This window comes from Poecilia mexicana, unplaced genomic scaffold (assembly GCF_051168715.1).
Source record: "Poecilia mexicana isolate PSO_F unplaced genomic scaffold, ASM5116871v1 scaffold_16, whole genome shotgun sequence".
In the NCBI taxonomy this organism is placed as follows: Eukaryota; Metazoa; Chordata; class Actinopteri; order Cyprinodontiformes; family Poeciliidae; genus Poecilia; species Poecilia mexicana.
In genome coordinates this window covers 5,290,538-5,309,147 of record NW_028263385.1, presented here as the reverse complement: position 1 = coordinate 5,309,147, position 18,610 = coordinate 5,290,538, and the positions used below count along the sequence as shown (strand labels likewise).

Sequence of the window (18,610 nt, the reverse complement as noted above, 5' to 3'; positions counted from 1 at the left end):
TGCAGAAGAGAAAACAGGGAATGCAGGGATCAGCTCAGGTTCCAGACCGATTTAAAACAAAATGATACCACAAGGCTCATGTACTTTGACTTAATATCTATTTAACTCCCTGCTGATGCACAAAACATGAGAAACGTTAGCAAAAAAAATTGGTTTATAATTTCATAATTGTTTTCTCAACACAACTCTGACTCAGTTTTGTGAAGAACTGATGCAATTAAGTCGAAGTCAGCATTATGGTAATACTTCTGGTCTCCTCTAAGCTCGATTTGGTTTACTAATAAAAACATACAGCCACTCAAACCAGGGGAGATCAATGAAGGGGAGAACGTGAATGAACGCCTGGTGTGAAAAATGAAGAGGCAGCTGAAAATGAGCTTGCATAAAGGGAATGGATCTGTGATGAGGACATACCATTTTCTGGTGGTATGAGTCAGTCACACACTAATGATCTAGTGGAGATGGATAACAGAAAGAAAGGAGAATGAGAAGGAGAATATGGGAACAGGCTTTATAATTTTCCACTCAGTTGCTGCAGCTATATTGGAGGCTGGAGAAGTTTGAGTGAATAAAAAAAAAAAAAGCATAACGTTCAAACATTTAATACTAAGCTTCTCACATAAGGGGAGAGCACTGCGGTGCTTAGAAGTTCCCATTTTCATTGTGCAACAGCCTTCACCCAAATCAGCAGCTTAGATCATCCTTGACATCAAGTAGTGCCCTTATCGAAACAAATATTCATGTTTGGGGCTAATCTAAATGCAAGCAAACAAAAAGTTCAGACCTCAGAGAGCCTTTATTTAAGTGCAATCATGTTTGACAAATGAGATTCAGATAGGGGAGAACAAGGCACTGCAAAAGCAACAACAACACAATTTCATTTGTGCTAGACGCATGTCTGGAGAGAGATTGCTTAATACATGAATGAAAAAGAAGGCAAAGGGTAGAAAATAATCAGGTTCAAACATTACCAGAACTTGCTTTTTTGTGTAAACAGTGCAGTTCAGAAAGACAAAAAGGAAAATAAAAGTCAGAAATGCCTTGCATAAATAACTCAGGGGGCTCCATTCCTCACCTTTAGAAAAATACACTAGTTATTTTAAACACACAATACTACACTATTGTTATGCACAACATCAGGAAAACATGTCACTGAAATACTATTAATACTGTGATGACAATATTGATGACAATACATCCCAATCTTTCTCTTTTATTTCTTTCCCATCATTACAACGACCCCACCATTTCCTGTGGACTTCAGCATCTCAGCCACAACAATCAGATGTAGTGTGGACATCAACCATTATTTAAGTTCCTCCCTCCAACTAGCTAATTATACTGTCGGCATGTAGATTTTGAATGCATGGTGTCTAAAATTCAACATCTTACTAAAATTACATTAAAATAATCCTTTGCAGTTGCAATATTGCAAATTTTGACTGTGCAATGACAACTGTGACTTGAAGCATTATGAAGGTCAAACGCTGATGCTACAAGTTGTCCAGCTACAATTTTCTAAGCCAGTGTTTAAAACATGAGGTCTATTTTCATATGCATATGATTTACACATGACATACATCAGATATCATGTGTGCATCATACATTTTCCCAACTGACTGATGTTTAGAATGACGTTCACAATGGAATCATTTAAAGCAAAGGTGAAGTTAAGCAAACAACATGTTTTTTTGTTGACATTAAACTGGAACAGCACTTTAAGACAAATTATCAATGAGTAATATTAAAACAGGGAGCAAAGATGCAAACAGTAGCCTAGCACTTCAAGCAAATTGCTTCATATGAATACATGGTCAGCCAGAGTTATTCACTGTAAGAAAAGTAGATACTGCAGTAAACGGAACATCAAAAATACTAACGGAGAATGTATTCTTAAATACATGTCGTGCCAATTCCAATTTTGGACATTTGATGGCTAAAAATGACCAAGCGTAGGTTAAGGATTATTGTTGTAAATAATTCTAAAAAATCATGAAATCAAACACCTGAATGTCAATCTCTAAGTTTAAAAAAAGTATTTGAAAATAACTAACCCAATGTGTAATACGAAGGACAGAGAATCAGCTGTAGAAACTGAAAAATAATTTCATATACATTGCATTACATAAGGCAAACCAGCAGAAGCAGATTTTCAATCATGACGGTGAAAATATTTTCCTACCTGCTGTGGGATTATCTGCTCAGATGAGGTGCCAAGATTGATTGCAAAAACATGGTCCCTGCAAGAGAGAGAGAGTCAAGACAAAACGCAGTTGTCTCCTCATGCCTTTATTCATTCTATAAGCTTTCTGAATACAAACTTCAATAATATTTTGATCTCAGCAGTTCAACCACAAAGAAAGAAACGAGCTTTGATTTCACTCAAAGAGATTGATCCCAGCTTCACACAAACATCATCTAGAAGGTGAAAAAAAAGTTTGGCTTCAAAACCTTACAAAAGTTCCCTCCCCAACTATTGACAAAACCCACACGATTCGCTAAGTGGTGTGAGGCACACTATGTTGCACGCAGCTGTGGAAAATATTAAGCCAATTTACGTAGATCAGGGCTCTCTATACCTTTGTAGATGGATTTCTTGGCAGGCGGGGTGCTGCAGTTTGGAACGGAGCCAAACGCTGAAGCAGAACTTGTTTAGCAAAAGGGAGAAGGAAAAACCTTGTGCCTTTTAGAAAATTACCTAATGAAATCTTAATGGTGAAGATTAGGATTAGTGAAGGTTCTAGCAGGCCAAGAGGTGCCACAGAAACAGAAATAAATTTAGTTCAAAATTAAAAACCTGATTAGGTGTTAAAATTAAGCTCCTTTAAAGGCAGTTCATATTTAATTATATATATTTTATCCTCTTCCTAATTGAAAAAGTACCTTATCAGCCTCATTTATACACATATTACAACCAAGACATGAATTTATGAAGTTAACTTTACTTCTCTGATCATAAAATGTCACATTTCGTTGTTAGCCCTGCTGCCTTGCAGTAAGAAAGATAGAAAGATAGAAAAAAAAAGAAAGAAAGAAAGAAAGAAAGAAAGAAAGAAAGAAAGAAAGAAAGATAGAAAGAAAAAAATTCTTATTGCATTGAATTTTCCTGTTTCTGTGAATCAGATTTGGTGTTAGTCTACTCAATCCCTGTTGTACACATACGCTACATCTGAACATTATTAATTAATGCTGTTCACAGCTGTGGTTCTGGATGTAACGATTTTTCAGACACCATACTAATGTTTTCCCCTCACTAAAGCTGCAGAGTTAACAACTAAAGTTTGTTTTCTTCATTTAATGACTGCTATATTCTGAAATATGTTTCCCCCAACTCCCTGTTGAGCTCACAAGTCTGTGATTCAGGGTAAGCAGCTCTATGCAAAATGTGAATATGCCCATAAATGAACCATTTTAAAAATGTACTATTAAAAGACTACAGAAGAAGTTGCCAAATATTGAAGTAGTGGAATTGGCAGTAGTTCTGTGGCTTATTCAGATTAGTTTATATGATATCAGAACCACAAGAAGCATATATATATATATTTTTTTTTTTTTGATTGTCCTGGATTACAAGATTACAGTATTAGTGGGTAATTAAATTTAGATGATAGATCTAGATTAGAACATTTCTTTTTTTAAAGTTTGCTCCTCTATGTTTTCATACATCACATTCCACAACTCTGAATATAAAAAAATTAGAATTAACTTACATTAGTACGGTTATAATTTCTCACTTATCAAAGTATTTTTAATAGGAAAGAAATAAACTATTTAATCAAAAGCAAAAACTGACTGAGGGTACAACAATTTAGCAGCCTCCCTAAATGCCAGCTTTCCTTTGCCCCTTTAAAAAACACTGAACATAGAGGTGATCCAGAATCCAAAAGAGGGTTAAATTAGATTTATTCAAGAGTCAAAACTGACCGAGCAGCGATGTAAAGCATGTGGTTGATCCGCAGCATCCTCTGGAAGTCCAGGCCCAGGCGGATAGTGTCGTTGTCCGACATGAGCCCCTGAAAGCCGGGGTAGAGGTACGAGGCTGCACGGGCCAAAAGACGGAGAGAAGGAAACATTTCAGTGGACATAATACAATAAGTTATAGCAAAGCCACATCTCAGTAAAGATTAAAACCTACAGTAGTAATGTTAAGCTGGAATGACGTGTAAATGACAACAGGGCAACATTAAAACTAAAACGAAGCCCCCCTACATTTTCCTTTTAAGTATCACATTAATGCAGATGTGTAACAATCGCTAGATATTCATCAACCGTATAATTACAACTCAAGGTGAAAATCTAGATTATTCTGCACATAAAAAAGGGCATTCAGTGTATGCTAATGTGCACTTGTAGAGGTGGATAAGCAAGCAAAAAAAAAAAAAAAAAAAGACATCCTAAGTTGCAAATTAGGCACTCATGTCACCAAAGTCAATCTGATTTAAATAAACGGCTTCGGTAAGAGTTTCTGAACAGACACGCCTGGGGTCTGTGCCAAGTAGAGACAAGGAACAAAAACAAAATCATTTCAATGGAGAGACTGTCTGTCTGGGTCAACTTGCATTAAAATAGCAATCATCTGTTTCAGAGGTCACAGGAGTTCAATTTGGTGCAGTCATGAGTGCTATTTAAATAGTTCCACCTTGCAAAAGAGCATTTCTAATCCACCGACACTAGAGGAAAAAAAAGGTACAATACAACTTGAGAGAAATAAGGAGTGTTCAGGCATAAGAAAAATCTGAGTGTGCTGTTGCACAAAAATTGCAAGATAAGATGAAGTCAGTGAGCTGGAGCAAATAGAAAGAGTGATACATCAGCTCCATGTTCCATTAACGCGGATTTTCATTTTTACCTTCCTCTTCTGCTGAATGTAAATTCCATTGCCCGCATCTCTTCTTCAACAGCACATTAACTCACTAGACGCTTTAACAACGAGTGATGGTGTCCAGAAGTTTAAATGACAAAATGACAGCCTGTCAGCAGATTGACGTCCCTTGAAAATACTCCGTATTAAACAAAAACATCTACCAACAACAAAAAAGTGCTTTAGGCTAAAGTAAGATTGGCCCACCTTGAAGCAAACACCGAGACATCATCCACATCAACTATGAAAGTCAATAGTTATAGATTAAAATCCTGTTGTAAAGAAATGTAAATTAACTTTGCTAAAACTATTCAACGTCCTCTGTACGTTGCATTCCCTGGGAATTCATATCTGATCTAAAAAATAATAATTGAAGACATGCTGAGGTCACACACAGGTTTACACAGAAAGCTACTTATAAAACATGTTTACACAGGGAATGATTAAGCTATACGCTCTATGGTTTTAACCGCTGTAGAGAATTAGCTCACCATTTCAAACCAATAAGCTGTTTTGAAGTAATGCAAAGTAGATGAGCAGGAACATTATGTGTTCTGCCAACTTGCTGGAAGGAGTTTTGATGGAAAGGACCACATAAAAGAAGAATCATTAGATACAGTCATTGGTTTTCTGCGGCACGCCCTTTGATCAGCCAAACGCTTGGACCACTCAGAACATCAAGCTAAGAAACTAATTCCAAAGAAAAGTCGCCAAATAGCTTTGACTTTTATAAGTTTCAGGATAAAACATCTTCACTCACATTAGAAGATTTGCTGACTTTACAGTCCACACAATCTGTCACAAACAAGAATATGATGCTAACATAGTCCCATTTCTCACAAGGAGATGTCATTTAGGTGTGATTTCATAGACTTGATTCAGACAAAGTACTATGATTCATAATGGACATGTCAAAGTTGTGAGAGACCTTGTCCCGCTCTGTCACCTGCTTGAACCAGAGGTGACAAATTGCTCTCATTACACCTGGGATGCAGCTCCACATATAGTACTATTAGTGCAGCTATTTCTGCTAATGGTTGCGTTCCTCTCCTCCAGATAGATCAATTACAGCATGAGGGCCATCATCTCTGCCACCTCTTAAATCAATTATGGGTCATAATGGTTGGTAGCCAAGGCCTCTTCTGCAGACCTCTTCAATGACAGGCTACCACAGACGACTCTCTTGGATATTATGTTAAAGACAGTGTGTCAGGGATGTCAAACTGTGCAGTGAAACCTTGTCTCAAGTTTTTATTTTATAGTGGTTCTCAGTTACATTTTTTTTTCTCATTAGGTTCTACTGGCTATCACTGAAATTGCACTGATATTCAATCAAAATGAATGATCTCAAGTGAAATATAGTGAATTTATAGCAGTCATTGCCACTTTTATTTCCTGACTGTCCGATAAATAAAAGTTCACTCTTAGCAGCTTCATTTGAGCAACTCTGAAAACGTCAGTTTTCAACAGAACAAGAACAAGAAATAATTAAAAAAAGAAAAATAAGTACAAAAAGGACAAGAAAGAATAAAGAGAGCTGCTTTAAGAGTTGGAGTAGTGCTAGCTGTAGTAGTAGTAAAAATAAATAACCTTCATTGTCATTCATTTTGGATATGGAGGTGTACCAACAATGTGACAGGCAAGTTGAAATATGACCTAAAACAACAAGATTCAACAAGGGTTGGTGTGAGACCTCTACTTTTCAGCCTGTCAGCTGATTTACTAGAATGTTGCCCATCAGATCAATATAGATGTTGTTGTATTGTATACAAGGGATAAGAAACAAGCTGACCAAAAGTTGACAGTAGTGATGCTTAATTGTATGTGTTTAAAATATTTAGGGCCCTTTGCAGATTTCTCATTTAGTAGTGTTATTTTGTGGTTTTTGTCTTTGTTTTTTACATTTTTTTAAACAATTTTTTAGTTATTTTTTGAATTTTTTTGTTATTTTTGCATTTGAATGAACTGAAGGTGTTAAATAAAATCATCTCAGAGGTGATTTGTTTACGTATTTAATTAGAAAACATAAAAATACTTCTTCTCTCAACACTATAGGGTTTTATAATAGGACATATTTTCAATAACTACACTATTTTTTATGTTGTGAATTTTTCCTTATAGTACAAGTTCAAGTTTATTTTAAAAAATGGGACAATACATATTAGTGAACATTTATAGTTTATAAAGTTTATCAAACAGAAAAAAAAGCAGAAAAGAGTTGTTACACATTTAAAATATCAGTATAGATGTAAACAGTTGTAACTAACAAGCAATTCAGTTGAAAGTTTGGAATTTGGACTTGTTCTGTCTCTGGTTTGACAGTTTGTGGACAGTTCAAAACTCAGCTCAGATTCTTCATTGTGTCTTTTCTGTTTTCATATCAAAATTAAGAAAAAAAAACTGTCTGCATTCAAGCCCTATAACAAATCTCTGCACAGTTACTTTCAACAAACGTGGTCTTAAACTCATCCACTTTCACTAAGGCATGCTCCCTGCTGACAATATATAATCCCTTTGTGACCCTCACCTTGTTTTACAATTACTCCTGCAACAAGATTCACCATGGCAACACAGACGATGTTGAACTTACTTTCTCTGCCCACGACGCTGATTGGTTCCAGGTCTTGTGGAAACGGTGCAGCTCCCGAGGACAGCTGAGGTAAAAAGGCGGCTACGGTGAAAGCCAGAAAGGCTGGCAGGATGGGTCGAGGCGATCCGGACGTCAGCCTCATTTTGGCAGAAGATGAAACTTCACTAGAAACTCATGGTCGACAGTAGGCTCCCCCAACTCACCTAAAATGAGAAATAAAATGGCAAAATAAAATCATTGCTTAGAATCCAGGATAAACTAATAGGAAATAAACTGGATTGTCACATTTTTTTATTGGTCTATGTTCAAATTTGATTTAAACAATGGAAATTAAAGCAAATAATTAAGCTATATAAAATGTTTTTTTTATTTTTTTATTCTGTGTTTAAATTTACTCCCAGTCAATTCAGAAATGGAACACTGAGCATCTTCTCAACTACTGAGATAAGAGCAAAAAAAGGAAAGAAAAAAAAGAAAAGAAGGTGATGACATGTCAGAAAAAGTACCAGCACAAAATAACGAGCTTTGAAGAAGCAGGCTATCGGACCACCTGCAACATTCACCATCCATGAATGTCTTTCAGAGCTGACACGGCACTGTTACAGCCTTCCATCACAACATCCTGATTGCAGTGTGAATGTACAGCACACCTTCAGGAGTCTAGTGGACTATATGTCCTGAAGTGACAGGGACATTGTGCCAGCAAAAGGAGTTTAATGACATTTTTATGTAACTAATTGTTTCAACAGTAAAATTGTCAGGACAGTCTAATAAAAAAAAGACCATTAAAATCAAGGAGTTTAGTCCTGGTTAAAGAAAGAATGAAGGAAAATAGGTAGGTGATCATAAATATATACATTAAGAGTGTCAAAGTCAGAATCAAAGTCAGAAAACATTAACTCAAAGAAATTGATATTCTTCTTGGTGGTCTATCTTCATTAAGCACCTAAATGTGCAAAATTAAAATTCATCATTCACATGCTGCCACACACTAATACTTGGGGAGTTTGGACAGCAGGTAAAGGGAATTAAATCCTGCAGCAGAAAGGTTGCAAAGCTCAGCATTGTTCTATGAAGACTGAGTGAGCACCAAAGGAATTATGGGGTTTATGTAGCCGACCTACAGTAAGCTGCAGGTCATGAACCATAGAGATAGGAAAGTGTAACCAGACTAATGACTTCTGAGAGAAAGGAATAACTCTAAGCTGGAAAATTTGAAGTTAAGAAGAAATAAACTGTCCACACTCAGCAGCAGTTTTCAGTAATGCAAAAATCACCTTTCATTACAGAACAGAGAAATAACTGGATAACTTAATGTATTTGCATATATTTCAGTCAAATATTAGGCTTTTAAATGCTTTTATTCAAAGGGGGAAAAATGAATTCCAATCGTAAACATATTGATCTTAACTGCTAATGATAAAAAACATTGACTCTAATGCTCTAAGCTGTAATTCAATTGTTTCCAATCCTCTAAAATAAATTTTGCTTTCGTATTTAGCTGTGTGTTTATAGTTTGTGTTGGATTGGAAGTTGTATCAGGAATCTAGAAGAGTGTTAAATGATAGCAAATAACACCTAACTAAACAGGTCTTCTGATACAAACATCATGTCAGGCACTTTAAAACAAGACATCGACTTTGTCAGTCATTGTCCTAAAACACATTTAAAAAGTCAACTAGTTTTACTTTGCTTTAAAGTTGCAAAAATAAACATGAAGGCTTTTTGAAGCTGTAGTTTCAAGTGAAAACATTGGTAGTTTTTCTCCAACCCAAAGCCCTAAAACCCAAATGCAAGCCACACGATTAACGTGGAGGAATTTCTCTTCAGTAATAAACTCTTTATTTGATCTCCTGTTTCCTTAAGCTAGTCACTAATCATTGCATTTTTAATATTTCTTTAAAATGAATGTATGATATGATGCTTAAAAGTAAAAAATTAGAACTATGTTATTAGCTAGTGTTGCTATTAGTAGATATCCTGTTCAGTGAGCACAAAAATGGACAAATCCAGCTGTTCAACTTGCAGCTGGAACACTGTGAAGTTGGGTGTGACTTTATTCCCAGATCCAAGTTCTGACCTCAGAGTAAAAACTAACACAGCAAAGAATGCTGCCAGCACTTATCCCTGTTCTCCACCATTCATTTCGGGTCTCTCAAATGGTTGTGTTTAATCTTTCTTTTGAACAAAACTTTGAGTATGAAGGTACGTGTGCCACAGTTTGAGAACCATGGGTCTAAAGGTGACACAAAAGGTGATTATCGAAGGTAATACTCAAACAAAAGCTTCCTGTTAGGTTTGTTTGTTAGAGGAGCTCTTGGTTCCAAGGTGAACTGGTAAGTTCACATGCGCCAAAGACAGCACATATTATATATTTTTCTTTACATTTTCTGATATTCAGATGTTCAATGACATGTTAAAATTATTTGCAGAAACTAATTTAAAATTATTTTAAGAATCATTTGGTAGTTGGTAGCATTTTTAAAGCTCAGGACCACATACAGACTCTTCAGTTCCCCAGAATGCCTGCATCAAACTCCAAGTTCCATCAAAACAACTCAAGACAATAACTAGTTTTCCACTTAATTTGTCTCTGAGGTGTCAAAGAGGCACATTTCTGCACCACTAATAACAAACATTTCCTCATTTTTCACATAATCAGGGGCAGAGAAAAATAAAATAAGAAATTCAGAAACCGAAAACAGAGAATCTAAAATTAACGATGTCAGATTTGGAACCAAAGGGAATACAAGATGCACTGACAGTTTTATCAAGAAAAAAATATGCCAAGGCAAGAAATTGTATCTAATTTGTTTATACTGGTGGTAAAAGTCCCTGTATTTGCAGAGAATAAAACTCATTCTATTTAGGTGATACAGAGAATTAACTTCAGTTTACCTAAAAAGCATAATAAAATGTCAGTCTGGATTGTCGTCCCAAATGTTTTGTATCTGATGCTGGTTGGCTGCAATTATGGGAAACACAACTTTAAATTGTGATGACTTCAACTAGTGCATAAGTTTGTCCAGCATACTGTCTACACTGAAAGGTGTTCCCACATTTATGAACTTTGTCACTTGGCAATAAAACTTTAGCCACATGTTTTTAGGTGAGAACAGAAAAGGAAGCCCAGAGAGAATACAAAAAAAACTATCTGTACTGAGGACATTCTGCTTCATTGCAATGCAGCAGAGGATGTTGCATTTAGCGATGAGGTCAAGTAATGATTACAACTTTATAAACTGATAGGAGCAGGAGGGAGTTTGGCTGTGTTTTCTTTGTGAATTACAACAGCTTGTGCTGCAAGCCTTAGGCAGTATATGAGGACAATATCTGATAGGCTGCAGTGGTTTGCATGCTTTTTGTTCTGATAGCCATGATTTTAAACATCAAAGCAATCCACAGAATATGACCAACGTCTGTTATGGATGTGCTCAAGCAGTTTCCGTGTGCAGCACATCCGATGAACATTATTTCCACGTGAGAAAGGCCAAAATCAGTCTGAACTCACTGACAACCTACTTAACTCAGGGAACACTGCCAGGAGACGAAGATGCATGCAAAACAAGACAAACACACTGAATGCAAGAAATTGCACAACACACAAGTTATTACACTCAGACATGTAATCAGTTCAAAACTTCATGACGGTTTGGAGATAAGGTTAGACATCTTTCATTTATAAGCATTTCTGGTTCAAATGTTCTACCAAACTGAAGAGAAGGGGTCATCTTAAGGACAAATTGAACTCAAGATTTATAAATCACTGACTTGATCGCCAGTTTAGGACAAAGCATCAGTAAGAAGAAAGAAATACAATGGTAGATTTTATCACTCAGTCTGTAATAAACAACCTAATCAGCTTCCCTCAGAGGCATGTTGTAAAACTGGTTGGTCTGAACTGTAGATCTGATATTGTAGAGAGTGGAGACAGTTTTCAGGTCCAATGCAGATCACTAATTTCATTTTCAAACTTAAATTAAATAAAATACTGTACTTCCAACTCAATTACCTAAATCAGACCCTTCAAATTAAATTAGGTTGATTGTGTTTTTTATAGAGCGCATTGAGCTCAAAAGGCACCCAGGAAATGGTGAAAACCATGTGTCAGATGCATCTCTTTCAGGTACCAAAACAGAGTTGCTGTACTACATTTGGAACAGAAAACTAATTTCAAACATGATACTAAGCTGCTGACATGAATACGTTTATTTAACAGAGAGGTATGTTTGTCACATTTACCCTAAATGGTTGCAATAGGAACAGATCAGCTGCTGAGATCCCTTGTTTACCTGCCATGTAAATGCACCATTGAGACAACCCCAAGTGGAAGTCTTAACTTTCTTAATTCAACCTAACAGAGAGTCGATGGGTTAATGACTACGAGTCTAAAGAGGGAGTGGGTGGCTGATGAGCTGACAGCTGTCAAAGGGAAATAAACCACCGCTTCTCCCATCCACTGCTTGCTCTCTGTGTTGGAGGGTTTGGAAGAAAGGGCCCCGATCGTTCGCTTTTAATGAACTGGACTTGTTAAGCCATCTGGGAGACATTGACAGTTGTACTGCTTTAGAGGATAAAAGCTTCTGAGATGTGGGAGCATCTTATTGATTATCTAACATTTACATTAACAAATAGAAAGCTTTGTATCTGTGGGCTGATATGAAATGGTTGTAAAGACATGAGGCACTTGACTAACAGGATAAATGAGCCCGAGTCGACGAAACTTTATTGGTTTATAGCCCCCCACTTGTTCTGGTATTACAGTCTCATAAAATGTAATTTAAAATTCAAACTTCAATTTTATCCTCAAACAGCTCCATTGCTTTTCATGCATCTGTCTAATCTTAGAATATAAATACATTTTAACCAACACCTGCTGCACACTATTAAAAGCAGAGCATTCTCTAGATCCAGAACTGCTCTCTGGTCTTTCTGCAATTTCCCAGTTGTATGAAGACTAATCTGCAAAACTACAATAGCCAATTAATATTTTATAACATACATCTGTGTAGTCACCAAATGGATATCCCTGAGCTTATACTTATACAGATAGACACTGACACATTTATTAGAACCCATAGTTGTACTTAAAATGTCTCACATAAATCCACCTTCTTCCAGCACACTGAACAATTAGAAACAAATTAATTAGAGTACATTAACTAAGACAGGATAAAAATCCCAAGTTAACAATTAATTATTAACTGAAGTCACTGGTGGCATATTTGCCAGAACCCCAATAATATCTTTAAAGAAATGGAAGTAAAACATTATTTACAGTAAGTAGTTTTAAAATCATTTTATGTTAGCCTTGCTTTCTAGCAACTTCTAATTTGTAATGCATAACTTTCCGTTTCTCTGGAGCACAAGTAGGTCATGACACGGATGCATCCGTGGTTAACCTTAACTAATGGCACCCAGCCTGGATTTGTACCTACTCACAGTGATGAGGATGGTGAGGATGGTAAGGGAGGGTAAAAAAGCCACAGTTCACCAGAAGCAGATACTGGCTTCACCAATTCCCCCTGCCAACCATTAGATGCCATTTATATGGCAAGCAATTGTTTCAGAGGGATGACAGGAAAAACATTGTCTGTCCTACCACCATTCTTACTACAAGTGTAAGAACGTTTGCTAAATGCTTTTGTAAAATGAGACTATTCTGCAACAAAACCTCCAGATGGGCCTGGTGGACAACAAAAGATGAATATGTGGCTCCTCAAGCCCACTGTTTTACATTGTGACTGATCTGGGATATTATGGGCCAGTTTTCCTTCCAAAGAACCTGGGAACCTTGGCAATGGGATGGCTTCAGGGAAATGCCAGAACATTTTAGACAAGAATCTGACTAACATTGCCAGCAAGACGGAAATTGGTTATTGCAGGTTTAGCAGAATAATGATTCAAAAATTAAAAGAAAAAGATCCAGTAAACACATCATTGACAGCAGGGAGATCAATAATTGTGACAGAGGATGAGGATTTATTTCTCAACGTGTGATTTTTCTTCTGCTCTAAAATGTACTACAATCTAACAGTTACATGTTTGTAAAATTTGCAGTGGGATATTATCTTACTGCAGTAAAACATGAATTTATTTTAAAGCTTTTTGAAACATGTTTACAATGATAGCCAACACGGTTTCCTGTGTCTGTATGCCAAAGCACTTTTCACTTTGACATATTGTTAGAAGCACCTAATTGCAGTTTAATATGGCATCATTTGTTGTGAAACAACCCCCAGTTATTTGTAAAAAAAAAAAAAAAAAAAGAAATTGCAGATTGGCAGAATTTTCTGTACAGCACATCTAAATTATTCAAAATAAAATGCAGCTTGGGATGCTAAACTACCTCAGTGCAATGTGACTAGACAACATTTTGGCTGGGCTTTGCAAAGAATCCAGAGCGCCATTCGTTTTCCTCGAAGCCGATTGGCTGGACACCCAAATCGCAAAACAAGGAAGATTGTGAACGTTAACTTCTGTGATAATGCCAAGATGATTTCCTCTGTGAGTACAAATGCATACCAGCACATATTTGGTGTCTGAACTATTACAATAGGAATTCCTAAACATTTTTAGAAATGGTCTCAAGTATTTGGAAATCACAACCATTCATGGGTGGCTCTCCTTCCTAATTCCCACAAATACTGTGTTCCACTATGGAGCACAGAATTTGTGGACCTTTTTGCAACGTTTAGACATTATTAGTCACATCATCACTTGTGCCATAATAATGGCATAAAAGGTGATCAGGTAATACATCAAGAATTAAACATGTTTTATGGAATATTAGGATTCACAAATAAAGAAAAGCAAACCATAGGACATTGAAAATTTAATGAGAATCAGAAGAAACAATTGTAATTTTGTATGTGATATGTTATGTTATGAAAAGTATGCAAGAAAAAGTATGACTGAGTTTCCAGTAGGATTTCTGTGGCTACTCTTATACCAATACCTTAGCTGCTTCGAACAGCCTCTAAAGTTTGATAGTTGTGTTTACAAAGATGTAAAGTTTCAAACCAGCATATCAAACTGTACATTTGTGTGTCAAGTTTTCTGGTTCTCCATGCTTTCCAGGGAATGCGTCCACCCGATGGTTCCAACGTCTTGTCAAAACAACCACATGTGAGTTGAAATGTGACTGGAGGAGAAGCAGTGCATGACAGAAATGGTTGTTTTTCAGACAAAGATTGTGTTGTTGAGTCCTGAGCCATGTTGTCCCTCCCAGTTCCCCTTTGGTAAGATTCACTGGACCACTGTTCTGATTGCAGTCTCATGACACAAATCACACAGCTCATTGCAATCAGATCCAAGTTGTTTTTCTCAAACACTTGCATCATTCTTATGTTGGGAGTTAACACCACAAAAACCATCAACAGCTGACTTAGAAAACTATTAGATGGTGTGTGGAACTGAATTTTCTGCAGATGAATTTAACATTGCACTTGAATATTACCATACTATATATATTTTTTAGCAATTTCTTTCTGTACCTGCAGGTTATTGCAACTATACTCTCAACCCAGCAAGGCTGAGGAAACCTTTGCTAATTAGATTTCCAGTGGTTAAGCATCCAGACGTTGCCAGGGCAAACTGGAACTGGGATCCTGGATCTTTGAACAACAATTGAGAGAACAACCCCCACAGGAGAAAGAGGTGAATTCTATAGACTTGTTTTCACGTGTGTGTCAGACGTGGTGCAATAGTTTATTTCAGGGTAGTTACAAACCATCCTAATAAAGAATGCCTTGGCAACAGCGGAATGGAGATAATGAATGAGACTTTGAAATTATGAGTCCAAGATTTAGACTTAAGATTTTTTATATAATAAAAAAAGCCCTGAATCTTATTTCAAAATATATATTTGGGTATCTCTGTTTATATAATGAAACTCTAGAACTAGACCTCCAGAGCTATCTGCCAAGATGGACAACTGAAGAAGTCGTCTAAGCAGCTGAGTAAAAACATGTTAGATAAAGTAGCTGGGGATTTCTGAATATTTCAGACCCCAGTGTCCAAAACAAAATGGCTCGAGGGGAACATTTTATTAAGTTCATTAGCTTTTTACGGTCGAAGACAAATGACGGGTGGCTTCTTGTATTTTACAAGGAATAGAAAATCAATGGTCCCTTTAGGCCTAGAGTTCTTGGATTAGTATATCAGCTGCCTTGTGTCAGTATGATATTGTTTCTACTCCCCAAGAGTCTCCATTGTGCCATTTTAGGAAGAGGAGAGGATGGGATCTGGGCTGCGATGCATCTGTCAGGAGAGGCTGGGACCCTCTGCCATCCTGCCACTCAGTCAGTTCCCAAGGGAGCACTACTCTGACCTTAGCATCTATGAAATTCAGACAAGTGATGGGTTGTCCCCTCGCAGGGGCCATTGACTGTCACCCCAAGTCAAAATACTGCTCCTCTGTTCTCAATGAATAATCCCTACAGATTAGAGTGTGTTTTATACTTGAGCTTCCATGACAGACCTTAAGAGAGTTTGTGTTAAAATAAAGGCATGTTGATAAAAAGAGACGAAACCTCAAGAAACTGTGTCTGGACGGCTTTGATCCAATTTTCACCTTGTTCTATAAGAATAGGAATAAAGATGCATGGCTTCTCAAAGATTGAATATTCAATAAAAATGGATGTTGTTGGCTGACACTGAGTGCACTAGGTATTAGTCTTAGGGAGCAGCAGGTGTGCCTCCAGTAAGGCTTGCTCTCAGGACTTCTTTATTCAGACAGAAAGCTGGCCAGACTTTACACAGAAGGATCTAAAGCAGGATTCAGACAGTGAGGCGGTACTCTGATCGATCGGTAAATCGCTGCAGGCATCATCCATCGTCTTCATGTCTATTTGCAATGGGAAAGAAAAAGCCCAAAGGACCATGAGGGAAAAAGGGATTGGGCGTGCATCAGTGAGATCCCTTTCATTTGTCTGCGGGCTGTTAATTATTTACATTAATCTACAGAGAGACCTATAACTCCCCTAACCCTCTGTGCCCTCTGTCAGTCAAGATGCACCTTCAATCTTCTGGGGTGCTCATGGTATTTAAAATGAGGCTTGCTCTGGAGGCACCTAATCAAACAGATCTGTTAAAAAATGCTGGGTGGCATTTGTTCACACCAATAAGCCTCATCTCTCTTTCAAATTTCATATATATGGAAGTGAATGTTAACTGGCATCCAATCTCTTTGGCATCAATAATTCAGAATGTTATAGGGACACACAACCTGAACCCTACATTGACAAAACTCCGAGCACCGTCACTCCCTCAAGGACGTCATAACTGGATACTCCTCTGAGGCCCTAGATGTGAAATTCAGCGCTAGTGGAGAAAGAGCTGAGTGTTTCTGTTTTCTGTATTTTGCGTGTTTTCACTTTTACCTTTCTACTTGAGGGACTTTAATCTGATGTAACAGCTGAAGTAAGCCAACGTATCGGCTTGAAGAAAACCCCCGGGGAATGCTTAGGGGTGGATGCTGAAGTGTTTAGGTATTCTAACTTTCCCAAGGTGCATTTTGCAAAAGAAAACAGAGAATGTGTTGCAGTGCTGAAATTTTTCTAACTTCACATTTCACTTGACAGCTTTCACTTGGTATACAACTACATTCGCTTACCAATGCAACTCAATAAGTTAGAATATCACCAAAAAAGTCAAATATTTCAGAGCGCAATTTATATAGATTTATCAATGACAATCATCAAACTTCTGAATGACGGACAGCGTCAAAATTGTTTCACCAAGGCAAATGAAATGATCTATATTTCACTTTGTGAGTTGGTTTGCTAAAGTAAATTAACCTTTTGATGATATTCTGAATTATTGAGACAGAAATTACTCCAAATTGGAGAATTGTAAGATTCATATTGCAAACATTTTCATATATCAAGGGGAAAGCCCGATATCATATAAAGAAAAAAAAAAGAAAAAAACAACAACAAAGAACATGCGGGAAATGCAGGAAGCCCAGGAGTTTGCCTGCACTGTAAATGTAGCTTGTATGAGTGCCAGTGAATTCATTTGCCTGCTGCCTCTCCAAGTTTACAACAGTAAACCAGCAAATGCTTTGATTTCTTTGTTACTGAGGCTTGGCTGGCCAGATGCAGATTCTGCTGACAGCATCTTGAACCTAAAACATTTGAAATAAATACTTGAAAACAAAAGAAACACCTCATCCAACTTGGACAGGACCGCAGAGGGAATTACACTTCTGTTGTCCAAATGGCAACACAGAGAGAGTAAGGAGCTTAGTCTGCCATTGAGACTGCTATCTCAGCAACATAAAACATTAAAAACTGTGGTGTGCAAACCTCCAAAATACAATTTCTATCACAACAGATGCAGACAAACATAAGACTTGGAGACTATTTTTTTTTTTTCAAATGCAATCTGCGCATAAATTGTAAACTAAAAGGATATAATCATTGCAAAATAGTCACAAATGTCCCAGAGTATAACTCCATGTAAAGAGGTTCCTTCCAGTTTTTTCTTCATTTGTTACTATTTTGTGCGATACACAGAGCGAGCCAGGGTTTCTTTGATCTCCATCTTCCCTTTGATACAAATGATTTTCTAAATAATGCTACATCCTGAATGAGTTATCAGTCTACCGCAGTGTTTTTGCCTTCTATTAAAAGAAATAAATTATGAATGACATCTTTAAAAATGAGTCGATCACGACGTGCTACAAGTGATAACAGAAATAGACTGCTACCTTGTTTCCTGTGTAGATCAGAATGTCTTCATACTGAGTGATAAGCTTTTGATGTCACTGTGATGCAAGGAGGGGCCTCCTGCTTCCATCTCTTAGTCTTGACAAAAGAGGAGGGCACAGATTTAGCTTTGCCAAAGCTGAGATTTAAACTCCAACGATAAGACACGGGAAGACAGGATGGCTGAGACTTGATCAAAGGATGATAAAGAGCTATGAAGATTCCTCCACTGCCTTTATTCCTCGTTAGCGGAGGTATTCACACAGCCGTCAACGTGGAGATCCATCACTGTCACGTTGTCCCAACAGGACTTTCAGGACATGAATAGAAAGAAGTAGCAGCACAGGCCCATGGGACAAAAGAACATTTGGCAATATTTGTTCTAAATGAGAAGAAAAGCAATGGGCCCTGCTTTTATATGCAAAGGGTTTTAGCGACCCGAGTGGT

At 37.2% G+C, this 18,610-nt stretch overlaps 1 protein-coding gene across 3 annotated transcripts in view; it reads right to left on the bottom strand.

The window, feature by feature from the left end:
- sema6cb (semaphorin 6Cb) overlaps positions 1 to 18,610 on the bottom strand; it is a 153,231-nt gene that overhangs the window by 59,716 nt on the left and 74,905 nt on the right. For all 3 annotated transcript variants that reach the window (XM_088014052.1, XM_088014054.1, XM_088014053.1), the window contains 3 exons: positions 7,452 to 7,654; positions 3,925 to 4,039; positions 2,183 to 2,240 (listed from right to left, as the gene is read on the bottom strand). In XM_088014052.1, coding sequence (XP_087870178.1) covers positions 2,183 to 2,240; positions 3,925 to 4,039; positions 7,452 to 7,593 — 315 coding nt within the window. In that variant the 5' untranslated portion in view covers positions 7,594 to 7,654. The remainder of the gene's footprint in view (positions 1 to 2,182; positions 2,241 to 3,924; positions 4,040 to 7,451; positions 7,655 to 18,610) is intronic.